The 17,031-nt window shown below is 40.0% G+C and overlaps 2 protein-coding genes across 3 annotated transcripts in view; both read right to left on the bottom strand.

Moving 5' to 3' along the window:
• The window catches only part of LOC134210861 (uncharacterized), a 537,480-nt gene that overhangs the window by 215,653 nt on the left and 304,796 nt on the right, over window positions 1-17,031 (bottom strand). The gene's annotated exons all lie outside the window — the stretch shown is intronic.
• LOC134215129 (uncharacterized) lies at window positions 12,998-16,367 on the bottom strand. Its single transcript, XM_062694383.1, has 2 exons — window positions 15,282-16,367; window positions 12,998-15,216 (listed from the first exon to the last, which is right to left on the bottom strand). Exons 1-2 carry the CDS (start codon window positions 16,305-16,307, stop codon window positions 14,560-14,562), a joined length of 1,683 nt encoding a protein of 560 aa, XP_062550367.1. The 5' UTR covers window positions 16,308-16,367; the 3' UTR covers window positions 12,998-14,559.

Genomic DNA, 17,031 nt, shown 5'->3' with positions numbered 1-17,031 from the left:
ATTCATCATCAAAATCTCAGCCGCCTGTAGAGCTCACCCCGGCACACGTCTTCGGAATACAAGTGCCTAATCGCGACGACGACGACATACAATTACACTTCTGCTTCTGTGGCTTTCAAAGTTCAAAGTAACCGACCCACACCGCACCGCAGAGGTGGGGAACTGCGCTGAAAACGGCTTCACCGACTGACGAACTACGACTATGAGTGATGGAAGTCTTTTCGTCGGGTTTGAAGGTGGTCCCACTTTACGGCTTTTTATTCCATTGTTGCCGGTGTTAAGTAGGGTTTTATCAAGTGCTTCAATTTGACGGATAATTGTCCGGCGTGGCGTGATAAATGGATTTAAAAGCAACACTTGAATTCGGATTACCTGCAATTCGGTTTATGCTTATTGGTTTGAATTGAGGTACTTGCTTGAAATAAAGCCAGCTCAACCATGTTAACAGAATGTTAAACGTTAATTTAATCGACAGATTTTATCGTGTGCATCGGTTTCAAGTTAATGAATTGAGCTCGAACTCTTCACGCATAATATTTTTCATATTTGTTATTCAATGTAGATTAGGGTGGCTCAAATTAGTATGGGGAAAACTTTTTTCAATTTTTTTGATGGGCCGCCCTCTTATTCGATTCTATTTGATGCCCTGATGCTCTGAACAAAATTTCAGCCAAATCGGTCAACGTTTGGGCGGTGCTAAACTCGTTGGAAGTTTATATGGAAAAATGTATGCAGAAACATCCAAAAACAGTAAATTGCAGCTAGACTACACAACTTACGATGAAGAACTATGATACTCATTCAGATCTTGGAGAATTTAATACAGAATGTTATGCAGTTATGCAGAAAACCGCGAGAAGATTTGAGTTTGCCCGGCTAAGTTATTAGCATTTCTCTGCAGTGGGGTTTGAGCAAATTTCGTTTCTTTTACCTTTGAAAAGAAATAAATTCACCCCTACAACAGTCCAGTAAAATGCTAATATCTTTGCGTAATAAACTCTAATCTTCTCGCGGTTTTCAGCATAACATTCTGTATTTTATTTTACAAAAACTGAATGAGTATCATGGTTCTTGATCTTAAATTGTGCCGTCCAACTGCAAATCACTGTTTTTGGATGTTTCTGCATACATTCTTCCATATAAACTTCCAACGAGTTTAGCACTGCAGAAACGTTGACCGATTTGGCTGAAATTTTGTCCAGAGCATCAGGGCATCAAATAGAACTGAATAAGAGGGCGGCCCATCAAAAAATTTGAAAAAGTGCTTTCTGAGCCACCCTAATGTAGATTTATTATTTAACTTTTATTTATCGTTTTTTTAATCATGCATCTACTTTTGCATTTATTCATCTTTATTGGTATCATATAAATGATTAGGCACACTAATCTAATTAGGCGGAAATAAATATATCAAAACCTTCCAGTACAATTAAACATTTGTTTTTTTAAATTTTTTTTTGTGTGGATATTAAATGTTTGAATCAATCTACTCAAAAACAATTACACATTAATGAAGTTAAAAAAAAAATTCTCAAAAACAAGAAAAAACCGTTTCAACCAATTTACATCAATTCTTGGTTTTTACTCGTATGAATACACCCAACAGCACCCAACCAGCAACTGTTAGATTTTCTAACAATTCTGTATAAGAACCTTCCAAAACCTGTATAAGAACTGGGCATATGCGAAATTTTTAAATTCTTATACAAAAAAGCTCACAAACAAATATTGTAAGAAAAGCTTGCAAAATTGTAAGGTCTAGCATTTTCGCATATGCCCAATTGCCCAGTTCTTATACAGGTTTTGATAGGTTCTTATACTCGACAACGATCCGACGGGAACAAGAAGGCGAGGTGCACAGCGGGCAAGGTGGATCGATCAGGTGGAAGATGACTTGCGGACCCTCCGTAGACTGCGTGGTTGGCGACGTGTAGCCATGGACCGAGCCGAATGGAGAAGACTCTTATATACCGCACAGGCCACTTCGGCCTTAGTCTGATTACATAATAAATAAATAAGGTTCTTATACAGGATTGTTAGAAAATTTAAAAATCACCAGTTTAGTGCAAGGATTCCAAACCCAGTTTCTTAGTAAGTTGAATCTTTTCTGGTTAGAAACGAAGACTTGACAGCATCGTGTCACAGGATACTGCTTCGATGAATGTTGCACGTTGCATCTGCTCTGAATAATTTTTGAAAGCCAAATTTACGGATAACATGCCCGCGGTGCAATAAAACTTTTCAATTCACAGAAAGTTAAATGTGTAATTTATGGATTGGCCTACGTCATTGCCAATCGGGTTGCAATTCCCCAAACCATTAATGTATGTATCAATAACATACACCATACAGTTATATTATATGAGAAAGCAGAGAACAACCTATCATTAATCACAACCTTCAACTAAAATCCACTTCCACCATGTTGATCGTTTACCGTTCGATGCCAATTCGCAATGATACCTTTAGGATAATTTACGATGGGGAAATTTCGCCTCAATTAACAGATATATTGAATAATTTATGTGATTATATAAAGCTGCACTACTGAAGCATTGAGATACCATTATCAAGTGCTATCATCGAAGTAATAAAAAACGCCGCCTCAATCCGACCCTAAAGCATACCAACTAAATATTTCATTCAATCAATGGACTAGTAGGAAGTTGATACTGAGTGATGTAAAATAAACATTCCAATTTGGAACAATCGCCAACAGCATCCAATCCACTGCTACACACCGGCTGTAAAAATGAAAGTACTCGCCACTTTCGTTTCGTCCGGTCCTATCCCTGGGTTCAATTCATCCCGACTGTGCTGCATTGCAGTACTGCCCACCACCCGTGGGAGAGTGGGAAATAATCACTGCCAGCCGGGCGGGCGAGCTTTGCGGTTAATAAGATCCTATGGTTGTTAATCATTGCTTCAACTGACCGGCCGACGACCACCGCACTTTGCTGATGGGGTAACCACTTTTGGTCTAAGAGCGCCAAGAGCACCACTCGACATATGTAGCTGAGATATGTTTGCAAACGATGATGGGGTAACAGGAAGATATCTGAGTAAACAATCCGAAAACCGCCGCCGCCACCATCATCGCCAGTCTGTGCTGGGGGCGATATTGGTTTGGTCAATTGCGCCGCTAATTATTGCGGTTGAGAGGAAGACTTGTCCATCGCAAGGAGGCGCGCATCCGAATGAAGGAGGAATGCCATCTGGGTAGTAGGGTAATGTCAGGTATTCTCGGCACATGCTTAAAAACCTAAGATAGCGATATTATTTTGTCAAGAATTATTCATGTAGCATTATGGACGATGAATCCTATGTATTGAAAGAATAATTTTTATAGCATCTGGCACTGCCCATGATTTCATACTTGACGTAGCAAACAATTCGCTTTCATATTTATTTAGGACTAGACGAACCTGTCCGATTTTGCTCGGGTTGTTTTTTCTTCGTCGTAAATGTCAATCGTTCAGTCATCGCCCTCTAGATCGATTTCAGTTCGAGCTAGATGGTTTTATTCAGAAGTCATGAAAACGTCCCGAGCAACACACATGTTTCACATAGATTGCTGCAACTTCTCTGTGACTAGATTCAGTCATAATCAAGTTGCATCAACCAAATTTGCTTCGATTGTGTTCCTTGGGGTAGTCATTTGTTAAACTTTTGCAGCGAAATGTTCTACCTTTTCAAACATAAATATACTTATCAGAAAACACATATATCACGCAGAATCGAAAACAATTTCAGAACTAGTTCTGCTATTGCAATAATTATCTTCAAGACCAAACATTATGAAGGGTAAAATATCCGATCGTCGAGGGTGTTCCTATACTGCCGTAATCTAAAGAAGTGACGTCTACGTCATTTTCCAAAAATGGTTTTAACGAGTAATACTCATCGAGCTCTTTACTGCCCATGATCGCAAATTTGTAGCATTTGCATTTTGGTTGATTTTGTAAATCGTTTGTCAATCCTTCCCACAAACTCAATTATTTCCAGCCTACCACAGATAAGCAAGATAGTAAAGCCTATTTTAGTGTTACGGGATTAGAATCAGTAAAATGAGCTTTCTGAAAGATTTATATGCTCTTTACAAAATGAACAAAAATGCGAATGTTACAAATATGCGATCAAACAGAACAATGAAAAATATACATGATGTAATTTAACGCTTCGTAACTTTCTCAGATTACGGCAGTATAGTTTCGGTAGTGTGGTTTTTACATAATCTACGTTTGAAGCGGAGCAACCCATCTTATTCATCAATTTGTTGGCCTGTCACTGAACGAAATAGAAAAAAAAAACAGGTTTGGATTTTCCTCAAAATCGGTACAGTATCACTAAAGTGCCTTATTTTTGCTCACTCAAATAAATTAGTCATGAGTTGCGTTAGTGTTCCCATGCTAAAGTCCCATATAAAAATAGGGGAAGCTTCGTTTGTCCGAAACCCATTCGGCCGAAAGTCAATTGGCCGAACAAACCATTAGGCCGAAACCCATAAGGCCGAAAGGGTCATCAGACCGAAAGGGTCATTTGGACGAAAGGGTCATTTGGCCGAAAGGGTAATTTGGCCGAATAGGAATAGGTCATTTGAAAAGTGAGAAATTAGGAATGAGAAGCGAGACGTCTCACTTTAAATTTTTCTCTTCTCACTGTAAGTGAGAAGCACGAAATGAATAGTGTGACGTCTCACTACCTACTTGGAACTACTTACTTTTTACAGTGAAGTCTCTATTCTTACTCCTCATTTCTCACTTCTCACTGTAAAAAATAAGGGGCGCGAAGTGAGTAGTGAGACGTCTCACTACTCACTTCGTGCTTCTCTTTTTTTACAGTGAGAAGACACAAATGAAGAGTGAGAAATGAGACGTCTCACTTCTCACTTCCTCATTTATCACTTCTCGCTGTAAAAAGTGAGAAGCGCGAAGTGAGCAGTGAGATGTCTTACTTCTCACTTCGCGCTTCTCATTTTTTACAGTGAGAATTGAGAAATGAGGGATGAGAATTGAGACGTCTCTCTTCTTACTCCTAATTTCTCACTTTTCAAATGACCTATACGACCTATCATCTTTTCTGCCAAACAACCCTTTCGGCCAAATGACCCTTTCAGAAGGGGAAGGGTTGTTTGGCCGAAAGCCATTTGGCCAAATGCCACTAGGCCGAAACTCATCTGGCCGAAAATCATTTGGCCGAACAGATCATACGGGCGAAAAGGTCATAGGGCCGAATAGGTCATTTAGCCTAACAGGTCATAGGGTCGAATAGGTCATTTAGCCTAACAACAGACCCCCCCTCCTCCCAAAAGTGCTTACGTAATATGTGTACGGCCCCAAAGGTCATTCGGCCAAATGCCACTTGGCCAAAGTTCACTAGGCCGAAGTACCATTAGGCCGGAAGTAATTTGGCCGAATAGGTAATTTAGCCGAATAATAACCAAATGACCCATTCGGCCAAATGACAGTTTCGGCCAAATGACTTTTAGCCTAATGTTCAGCCAAATCTTATATTTCGGCCTTGAAAACTTCGTCCAAGTGGCATTCAGCCGAATGATTTTCGGCCAAACGGCCCTTCTCCCTCGAATCAACTATATCTTGCCTAAAATAGTGGTCCTCAGAAGGAGCAGCATAAAAGTCGGGTTTCAATTTTTCGTTTCGATGAGACCAATGCAAGCGTCTGAGGAGGAGGATCTGTTTTTCGTTGTTTATGGTGAGAAGCATCTTTCACCCATCAATTTTTCTCTGGAGCCAGCTTCAAAAGATATAAACTAATCGTGCCCATTTTATAAGTGTGTGTGTAAGTGTCTTTGTGTTTATATGTCCATATGTTTTCTAATTAATTTTAATTAATTTATTCATAAAATAAAATCTCTTAAAGTTTATTCTTTTAAACGAATTAGAACTATAATTTTAAAAATCAAAACGATTTTTTTTTCAACCTTGTTGAGGACTGTAAGCAACGAACTCTGAACTTATCCTTACACTCTTCCCGAGCAGACGTAGGATCTCAGAAATTCGTGTCCTGGGAGGAGTGTAGAGGATCATCTTCTAATTTATTTTAAACTCGTTGCGTAGCTTTTAATATCGGCATGCCACATTCGATCAAGGCGGCATGATCTGCATGCATACAGCAAGCTTTTTTTCAGAGACAATGCCAACACAATACAAATGCGGATACAGTAGTTTCAACAAAACGTTAAGCTTCGTCACTGTTTTGTCAAACTTTTCTAGGCAACAGGCTGTCTAGGTTCAATCCACGATAATCAGTCTCATTGACCCATCACATTGTCGTGCTGCAATTATTGGGGGCGATTTTACAATCCTCAGGTGGAACATGTTTGGAAGATTTAGAGTGGAGAAGGACGGTCTTCGCCACGTTCCAGCTCGGGACAGGTACTCTGTCGGGACGTCCAGGCCTCGTTGGTGTTTAGTCACCAGCGCTCTGATCACTCGAGCTTTGTAGACAAGAGAGGTGTCATCTACAAATAGAAACATAATGCCGCCTTCTGGAGGTTCTGGCTTACCGGTGGTAAACGGGTTGCACAGTAGGAGCGAAAGCATATGATGGCTAATGTCACTCCATTTCGCGTTGCCAACACCTCGTTTTCCTGGCCATAGCGACCAAAGTACTGGTACTAAAAAAGTAGAAGGTTGCATCCGAGGCACGACCGCCGATTGGACGTAGGATTAGGTAAAATGTAGTGTAAGTAATTTTGAAAATTTCAATATGTTTACTAAACCTGATGACAAGGTCCCACCGTTACCGATGCCATCGTTGTGATAAACTACAGTCATTAGGTAATTACGGTTTTTATTTTGAAGAAAATTCTTCCCGAATCAACTTTTTATTGTATAAAATGTTGGCTTCGAATAGAATCGATTCGTTTTCAATAAGGTTTTTGTGTTTTTTTCCAATTACTAACAGCAACAAAACCAAAATCTGAATCTCGAGAGAAAATTTCACCTTACTGTTACTGATGCCAACATCAGCCACTCGATGATTTGTAGCTGGAACGCGATGGACGTCATTTAGCAGCGTCTCCCAACGACGAGTGCTTGTGCAAAATGATGGTTTTAAAAAGATCCGATTTGTTTTCAATAATACGACTTTCCATACACATGCAAAACTTCATTTTATTGCTACTGACACCAACGTCAGCCACCTGATGATTTGCCACAGAAACGCGATAGACTCCATCCATGCGAATGAATTTGCTGCTACCGACGCCAAGCGATTATGATTTGCACTTAAATGCAAATGCCTTGATATTGGTTTTGCAAGAATACACTGCCATCGAACGAACGAAAGGCGAAGCAAACGAGACGACACCAACGGTACCGGATACCGAAGGGGCGAGGCCTCAGTCTCAATTGATATCGGATACTGGCAAGCCAAAGTCCGGTTTTCCTGACCGATCGACAGAACGACCAAAACGAAGTACTGAACAACGTGAAAGCGAGCGTATCGTGGATGAGGCCTTCCATCTGGCGCACTACAACAAACGCTATACGATCACCTGCCGCGAGATTCAGATCACCGTCCGCCTCCTGTTGCCGGCCGACCTGGTCAAGCACGACGCCGTCTCGGAGAAAACCAAAGCCGTCACCAATTACACCAGCTCTAAGTGACCAAGAACGAGGACGTAGATCCTTCCAAAACGACCCTTTCCAGGGCACCTGCCGCGCTCACAGAAGAGAGGGGGCTTTGTACCACGCACGCTGAAAATCAGAGTTTTGAAAGATAAGTCCACTTCACTGCTACTAACAACAAAGTCAGCCACTCGAAGATTTACCGTTGAAACACGATAGGTACCATCCATGCATCTTGTGTACAAAGATGGTTCCGTAATGAACCGATTTGTTTTCAATAGTGCGCCTTTCCTATCACAAACAGCAACAAATCCTAAATCGGAAGCATTTTACTTGACTGAAACTGACGCCACGTCATGTCAGTCACTCGATGATTTGAGACCATCCTTGTGAAAAAACTTTTGGAGCATTTCCCTCCCTGCTACCGACCAAGAATTTCTAGCATTGTCAAGCGATTATGATTCGCACTTTGAATAAAATTTATCGCGGCTCTACTTTTTCTTGTATAAAACGGAAATTCAGAAAAGAATCGATTCCGTTCAATGCGGATTTCTAATAACTCACGAAACCAAACGTTAGTCCAAACCTCGTGTAAAAATTTCACTTGACTGCTGCTGCTGCCCGACAGTCGCTCGATGATTTTCCGCCACCATTTAGAATACATCAATTCAGTATCGTCACAGATGTCCCGGACCGCAACCAACGCCATTTTGTCCGGAAAAGAGCAGTGTTGGTAGAATAATACTTAAATCTAAATCATCGAGGGTTCATGCACGAGCTAGCTTGCTTGCGATTCTGTAGGGAGAGCATCGCGCTTAAGTTTCTTGGACCGAATCGTATCACTTCGCTCACTCACCGAAAAATGATTTCATTCCTTAAAGCGTCAAAACGCAATCGAGCGTATGTTTTGGTTTTATGTATGCGTTTATTAGACATTGTTTTAAGCGAAGAAAGTTAATTCAATGCATTAAACAATAAAGAACAAGTAAAAATCATGCAATGAGGCAAATCGCGATTCGAATTATGAGCGATTCTCTGGGACATGATTCTGATGGGATTTGACTCACGCATGATTTGAATCGCCGATTTTACCAACACTGGAAAAGAGCTGATTTCCTTCCCAAACGAAGGTCCAAACATTGTGTTAAAATTTCTATTGTTGTTGTTGGCGACGGTCAATTGATGTATAAATCGCTTTTTCCGCTGGGCGTCACCTTGCGACAGCTGCTGTGCGGTCCTCGTGTCCAGGATGTCCTGAATAAACTGAGCATTAGAATCTAGCCCGATTTTGATGTTTGTGCTTGCGATGCACGTACGAGATTGGTTGATTCACCGATTTTCAACAGTGCTTCCCGAAGTTCAATGTTTCAATAAATTAGCGCTTTTAATCTATTGTTTTTAATAGTTGGGCAAAATCTTAGAGAGTTCATCAATCGATTGATACCAAAATCTCCGAAATCGGTTGGAAGATGGCTGAGATATTAGCCCATACTTTCTGACCACTTTCTGTGATGATTGAATATTGAATATGCAGAATTTTGAATATGCAGAATGACCCCCTTATCTTCCCGAAGGACGTAATCCTACGTCAAAAGTCAAACCGATTTTGAGATGAAACCAATTATGCACTACAACATGACACACAGTTAAGCTTGTTAAAGCATAGTTTGGCAAACAAATTAAAATGGCTATCGCACCACTAGCGTTCCAGTACTTATGCTTCTACTGCCTGCGATGATGTCGTGCATATCGCTAGGGGAAGAGGCCCCAAAACGCCCCCGCGAGGCAAAACACCTTTCGTGGTTTCCCTCATATTCATCGTCATTAATATGACCGTAACAAAACTAGATCTAAAATTATGTAGGTTAGGCGAAAAAAGTTTCAAAATAGTGTATGGGAAAGTAGGAAAAACCGAAAATTTCCACATTTTAATGAAACATCTAACATTTTGGCGAGGTAAAACGCCCTAGTTAAATTAACCTACAATGTACTGGCGTCTCCACGCACTATCCATACCAGAATGCTGATTCGCCGACGCATGGTGCTTTGTTCCCTAGGAGCTGCCAGCTAAAAGGCGTTTTGCCTCATGAGTTTTCCGGCAACAGAATATCACCACTTTTTTAAAATGTGAATATTATCAATATGATTGAGATTTTTGACAATTTTTGAATGGCATCAACTAGCTATCTTGTTTAACTGTTGCATAATGTAAAAATACCCATGAATAGCGTTACAAATGAGACAATAGAGCAGTGTTTGCTTAGCTAGGGCATATTGCCCCCCCTTCCCCTACACTGATTGAGACTCGGAATATTCTGCCCGACGGATAGTTGTGTTGGGGGTGATCTTCATCAAGTAGCTGGGAAGATTGTAGCGTTGTAGTTTGCAGATAATGCCATCATGTCAAACATTGTCGAAGTCCATTTTGACTTCAAATACGACCATGGCGGTGATTTTAGAGACAAACTTGTTCTGCAAGAGGATATTGGTAGCTCAGGTCAGTTGGTGTACAAATAGATCGGATAACTTTGAGAGAAGGCTGATTGGCGAATAACTTTTTGGGGAAGAAGGATTCTTTCTAGACTCCCATATAAGAATGACTTTCGCTGACTTACAAGGTAATGGGAAATAATTGAGTCGAATACTCGGAGACACTGATTGAAATAAGCGAAAAGTGCTCGAAAAACGGAGCACTCGTGTGTTTGAGTTCATGATTCAGGGTCGAAGCGTCCATCAGATCGTTAGCTGATATCGCCATTTTTTCTCCGAAAGTCGTTCGGAGTGTTATGAAAGTTCGCAAGCCCGTTAACGACGGCTTCATATAGACTGATAATTGGGTGATCTAATGAATTGGTAACGTACTTTGGCCTTATCTACACGAGTTATCGAGCGATCCTTAGAGCCATTATTGTTGTTGATCAGAGGGAAAATGAGCTTAGGCTTGCATTTTAGAATTTTGTTTAATCTCCAGAGCAGCTTAGTACAGCCTGGAGAAATCATTATTTCTACATAAGGTCCACGATTAATTTTATTCATGGGATTGCAAATATTTGGTGAGCGTATCAATGGTCAGGGTGTTGCTAACCTGACGAGTCGGTACGTGTTGTTTTCTTCAGGCGTTTCCGGCCGCGTTTTGTTGTCGACGTGGAGTCAACAGACTGTCAAAATGGTGTCAGTTAAAAAAAAATCTTAAGATTTTTTTGAGAAGTAAGAAGCGCGAAGTATGAAGTGAGAAATTAGGAATGAGACATTTCTCGCTTCCCAGTATACAGAAGATTGACTTGACTTGACTTGATGGGCTACAGCTCTTCGATGAACCTACGCCGAATGGAGTATCCTTCTCCACTGGACTCGATCCTGGGCCAATCGCTTCCAGTCGCCCTGAACATTGAGCGCCCTCAGGTCCTCTTCAACTGCAAAAAGCCATCGTGTACGCAGCCTTCCACGAAGCCTGCGGCCTTCTACAGAAGATTGAAGAAGTTAAAAGTCGGAAGTGACAATTGAGGAGTGAGAAGTAAAAAGTGAGATGTGAGAATAAAAAAAGTAAGAAGAGTGAGGTGTGAAGTGAGAAGCGAGAAGTGGGAAGTAAGAAATGTGAAGTGAGAAAAGAGAAGAGTGAAATGAGAAGTGGTCATTTAGAGGTGAGAAGTGAATGATGAAAAGTGTACGGTAAGAAGTGAAAAGTGAGAAGTGAGGAGTGAGAAGTGAAAAGTGAGAAGTGAGAAGTGAAAAGTGGGAAGTGAGAAATGAAAAGTAAGGAGTGAGAAGTGAGAAGTGGGAAGTGAGACGTGAAAAGTAAGGAGTGAGAAGCGAGAATGAGAAACGAGAAGTGAAAATGAGTTGTGATAAGTCCTTTGCACAGAATTCCTGTTAGACTTTATTTCGAAAAGTTTTATTATTATGAGTTGGAAGAAGAATAATGTGGATTTTTTTTGAGACAAATTTTAACTTAGTTAGGCTTACGTTGAAGTAAAATGAACATTCTCGTAACCTTTATTCTTATAACTAGAGTTCAAATTTGACGAAAGTAAGCAATTATCACTATTGTGTTAACACTTTTTAAACTCGAATTTCAAAACATGTTTTGTGTGTTACCTGGGAATATCAGTTTAATTCTTGAACTTAATTATTCGAAATTCGTGAAAGAAAAGTTTTACTATTTCTCGCTGAGCCATATGAGTTTTGCGAAATAAATTTATGGACTTTCACAGTTGCCAAAAAAATGATGTAGAAATAAAATTATTCTTAATAACACAAAATTTAAAGTGCAAGCGATCAATCTTGATCATCGTAACATGGCAGAAGCAATCGTATTCTAATCAAAAGCTAAGTATTGGTCCTCAAATCCCCGAATGAAAATAATTGTTTAAATAATAAAAAAATGCAAAAATTGATTTATGACAATGTGTAGAAACGGCGGCGAGAAAACAGCATGTCGACTAACTGAAATAAAGCCATTAAAAACCTTTGAAAAAATTGCAACGCACTACTGCTGCCGCGTGGGCCTTTCACGCGACCGTCGCGCGACTGACCGTGTAATTGAGACAGTGAAAAATGATCTTGGCACGTCTCCTCTGGCGGGCATGCAAATCGAGAGCTGCTCGAGACGAAAAAAAGCCTCGCAGGTTCACAATTAACACACTAATTAAGATTAATGCTAAAAACTGCCGCTAGATGACAGTTGGCAAAAATTGTTTCTGCACTATCCGAGAAAGTGGTGAAAATAGGTCGATAAATCATAACTTGTCAGAAAGCCGCTTACAAAATATGGTTGGTCGATATGTAACGGGGGAGAATGGTCTAAAATGCATTTTTATTTTCAAGGTTGGAAGGCATCTGAAAGACACCACCACGATTCCCTTATGTCAACGCAATGATCGAAAGACAATGAAACTCGTTACTTGCAGCATTTACAATACACCGTTCTGAAATGATCGTCAGCCGAGGACAATCCGAGGTGAATTATTTGTTTGTAGACGGCATTATGCTTCAATATAAATTTTAATATCAAATCATTTCAACATACAACACACAATTTACCTTTCGAAGACAGTAGGACCTAATTTTTATTTAATATTTTAAACGGCACAATACAATAAAAAACTGAAGTTCTGAATAAAATAAAATACATTTTGTGGCCAAATTCCAGAGTGTGATAAATGATAAACAAATGAGGGGGTTAGAAGCAGAGGGGTGTAAGTGACATTTTGGTTAAAATTGAGTTGACTACAGCAAAACATACTTTGTCTCTCGAGCTTTGCGGCAATATGTTGATATAGTCTGTACGATGTTTATAAAAAATGTGAAAATTCACAGAAAATTAGTAACTTTTTTAACTTCCATACAATTTGCATAAAGCAAAAAAATATTGGAAAACTTTGCACAATTTTTTCTCAAAACCAACTTTTTGTCACTTACACCCCTTTGCGTTTGCTCAAATGGTTTTCATTATTACTTTATTTATTTAGCTATTCCATTTTTGGCCATTTCCCCCTTGTCGTCCGACAAACAGTGTAATAGTTGGTTTAAAATGGCTTTGATCCACTTTCGAGGATTGATTGCGACTACATCAACGCCGCCACAATAAATTTAATACTGTTTTGAAAGTTCACTCTAATGAGAAAACAATGTTTTGCATAAAAATTGCTAATGATGAACAAAAAGGATCTTTTTCCTTTAAGTATTTTATAATTAATTTTCAAGAACTTTCAACTTATCCAAACTGACTCTTGCATATTTTTAAAACACTATTTTTAAAACAAAATGTTGCTTAGTTCATAGCGATCATAAATCTTAACGTTGCTCATATTTATAGTTACATTTCGCGTTTTAATCGAAAAAGAATTTATTCTGGGACGTGTATATTTCAGCAGCTTCGCACTTGGCCAAGGCCGCTATCAATGCATATTGGAAATTAAAAACCTTGTTTAAAAATCGTTTCTCACCGGTCGTAGTTTTTTCTGCAGCTTATTGTGATTATCTGCAAGACCTCTAGAAACCACCCGCTGGAATTAAAGTCAATTGTTTCAATACGTCAGGGGCATCGCCAATTTACCTCCGAGATGCCATGCTCGATTGGAAATTAGAATTGAAACGATGTTTTTTTTGGAACAGATTGCTCTACTGAAAGCAGCAATCTGTGTCTGGTTTTCAAACGGGCATGGAAATCGAAATAAGCTTGAATGATAATAAAGTGTGAGCTGAACAATAAATGAACCGATTCAGAAATCTTGAGCTTGAGATGATAATTGCGGGACTAGCATGATTGTGTTCACAACAACCACAATAAATAATATAATCAATTATCATGAGCTTAATTGTCGTGTATTTCAATGTTATTTAAAACCGATGATTTTTTTAATATGTTGAAAAAACACCCACAACGAGAACACTGACAACATACTGATGAAGTTTGAGTGATTTTTTCCGGGCTATGATGTTATTATCATCGGATAGTATCTAAGAAATTGATGTTAAGTGATCTTTTAAAATGTTTGACTTAGTGCTTCCACTTCAATGTGTACTAAAATTAAAACGACTCAGCATTCCACAGCTAGAGGCGTTAGTTTTGGGAATAATTTTATGACTCCGTAACGCATATGTTGGCTTTTTACATGCTCGAGGAAATATTTAATTATTTTATTGCAAAGCAATACTGGAAGGCTATTATTTCACTTGAAAATCATAACTTTTAAACATTGCGTGATTCAAGTTGTTATTTTTATTTGGTTCGGTTTATAATTGCTAGTTTATAATATGGCATGGGAAACTTTCAATTATGTAGGACTTTAATATCATCGTTGATTAAAAACAACTGGCAAGCGATCCTAATGTTTTCTCTTCAATTCAACGGAAAAAAGGTTATTTGCAAAATGGGTAAAATATGGCATTGCGAGTGAAATATGATGGTCGGACGTCATTTGAAAAGCATTGTGACGTGCATTGCTGCCCCAAACCACAATTCGATTCAAACCTGAGGATGAAGCAACTCGGCAAAGTGACTGTATATCAATCGCCTCGCTTCGGAGGTTGTGCGGATATCCTCCATGAAACTGATTGCATACTGAACGCAGTGCACTACACAGTCCGTCAGACGTGATCGGAACTCTTCCACGCCCCACGACGTCACTTGGGTGCTACGCCACCAGGCCAGCTCCAGATACTTCAGGTTCGGATACGACTCCGAGAGCATTAGGAGGTCTTCGTCGATCAATAGGGGACAATCGTCGATCGTCAGTCGCCGCAAACATTTGTTCGGCAGCATTAGCGACATCGTGGTGTGGATGCACTTGAGGGTAAGTTCTTCCAGACAATCCAGGTGACGCAGAGCTTCCAAACTACTGATCTGACAATATTTATGGTCGCTGGTAATAGTAAGCTTCTTTAAGTGGGGAAAATTACGGCAGACATGCTCCAGAACACACTTGGGTGTGTTATGTTCCGTCAGTATTATGCTCATATCAGTTACATTGGGTAGCAGTTTCCGAAAACTTCGAATGACACTGGCTTCGCCGCTCATGCTTGTCATCAGGTTGTACAATTCCAAGCAAAACTTTTCAACCTTTACTAATGGTTTGCATTTCAAACTAATGCGGGATTCGATGCTTCCAACGATGCTCAAATTCTGATGAAAAATAAATAAGTGTTAGTATGAAATTGTTGACTGAGGTAGATTTTTAGTCGTCTCACCTTCAAATAACTCAGTTGACTCAACAAGCGAAATGAATGCAACTTCAATGGAAAATTTTCGAAATGCAATTTTTCAATCTCCGGATGAGTCTTTGTTATTATTTCCAGCACCGACACTTTAACATCGAAATACAGTTTAGCTTCTTTCAAAATCCGGAATCCGGCAAAGAAACGTCCCAATGCACAATCACTAGCCGCCTCACAAATATTCCCTTTCAGTTTTAGTACCCTAACATTAGGAAATTGAAGCTTGCTGATTGGAATGAAATATTCTGTTGAAAACAGTTCCAAGCTCTTCAGTTGTTGACCCAACCGATGTAGAGCTGCCATCGATGCTTCCGCGTCCGTTCGTTTGGTGAAGTTTGCACTCAGGTGAACTAACTTTGGTACGTTCAGGCTTGGGATCTTCAGCACATTGCCCAACGATCCCAAGTCCGTCAGATGCTTCAACACCGGAAAGTTGAGCCCCAGTTGATTCACGGCCTTATCATCCCATCCGACTACCAGCTGCTGGAGGTTTGGCGCACGACTCATCACCGTCCACAGTTGTTCTTCGGTGAGGTTAGTCATGCAGTGGAAGCTATCCAGACCCTCACCAAACCTGTCCAAAACTTCGGTGATCATTACGAAATCGTACTCGCAGCATGTCACCCATCCGAAGCTGATAAACACGTTCCGATATCGGCGGATGCTTCTTTGCAGGTGGTTGCACTGGCAGCGTCTTCGGCTTTTGGTCAGTTTGAGTGCTACGTTGCGCAGAAATCGACGGCTGAAGGCGACCTCGTTCCACAAGCGACATACCAGCGACGCTGACTTACGATCGGATAGCGGAAGAAACGATATGATGTGCTCCAACAGTTCAACAGGAAAGTCCGTCAGTCGAGGTCCTTTAGGCGGTGGTTTACTGTATGATGCTCGTTTCGCCCCAATTAAACGTGCGATGCGAAGCATGCGACAACACGTTTGGAATAGCCACCATGACACGAAAACGGGAAGGAAACAAATGATGAACACTTTGGTAAGCATCGCACAGAATGTACGTAAACGAAAAAGGTAAAACTGCGAATGCGTGTCTTTAAATGGCCATTCGGGTATGAATTTTGGCATGATGGATTATACTTGCTATGCTACCCTTTGCCGTCGAAAGGATAGTTTATTTTGGAGGTTGTACTTAGTGTTGAATACCTGACAATTTTGTCAATCTCGGTAGCAACATCCATAACAGATTTATTTGGGTCTATTAAAAGTATGTGTGTGTGCGACTACCTGGGAGAGATAGACATGTTAAAAAGGAAGGCAATTACACCAAGTTTTTTTTTATAACAATCATGAACATATAGAAAAAAAATCACATGATATGGCAAATTTGGAGCATTTTATAGTTCAAGGTGTTTACATTTCAATAAAATCTTTATGATCACGAACAGAAATCTTGTTATTTATAGCTCGTTGATAATAAAATTTTCTCCATAAAATTTAAAACAATCCACCAGATCACGCTGTTTGATATAAAAGCGTCGCAGCAAAGCTGATATAATAAAAATTACAGTTGAGCGTTGCTTTCGTATCGAATAAGGCCCTCTTAAAAACGCGAGTGAAATTTGTTTTGGATTCCGGGAGGCTTGTCCTTAATCTTCCTAGCGGTGTGGGTGTCTTTCTTGTACGTTTGGTAATAAGGTAAAAAGTATGTCAGAAAAATAAAGCATAGTACTGATAGCTAGCCACCCTATAACCAGAGACCGGCGGAGTG

Source organism: Armigeres subalbatus, chromosome 2 (assembly GCF_024139115.2).
Source record: "Armigeres subalbatus isolate Guangzhou_Male chromosome 2, GZ_Asu_2, whole genome shotgun sequence".
In the NCBI taxonomy this organism is placed as follows: domain Eukaryota; kingdom Metazoa; phylum Arthropoda; class Insecta; order Diptera; family Culicidae; genus Armigeres; species Armigeres subalbatus.
Note: the sequence above shows the minus strand (reverse complement) of the source record. Positions and strands in the feature narration are given on the sequence as shown.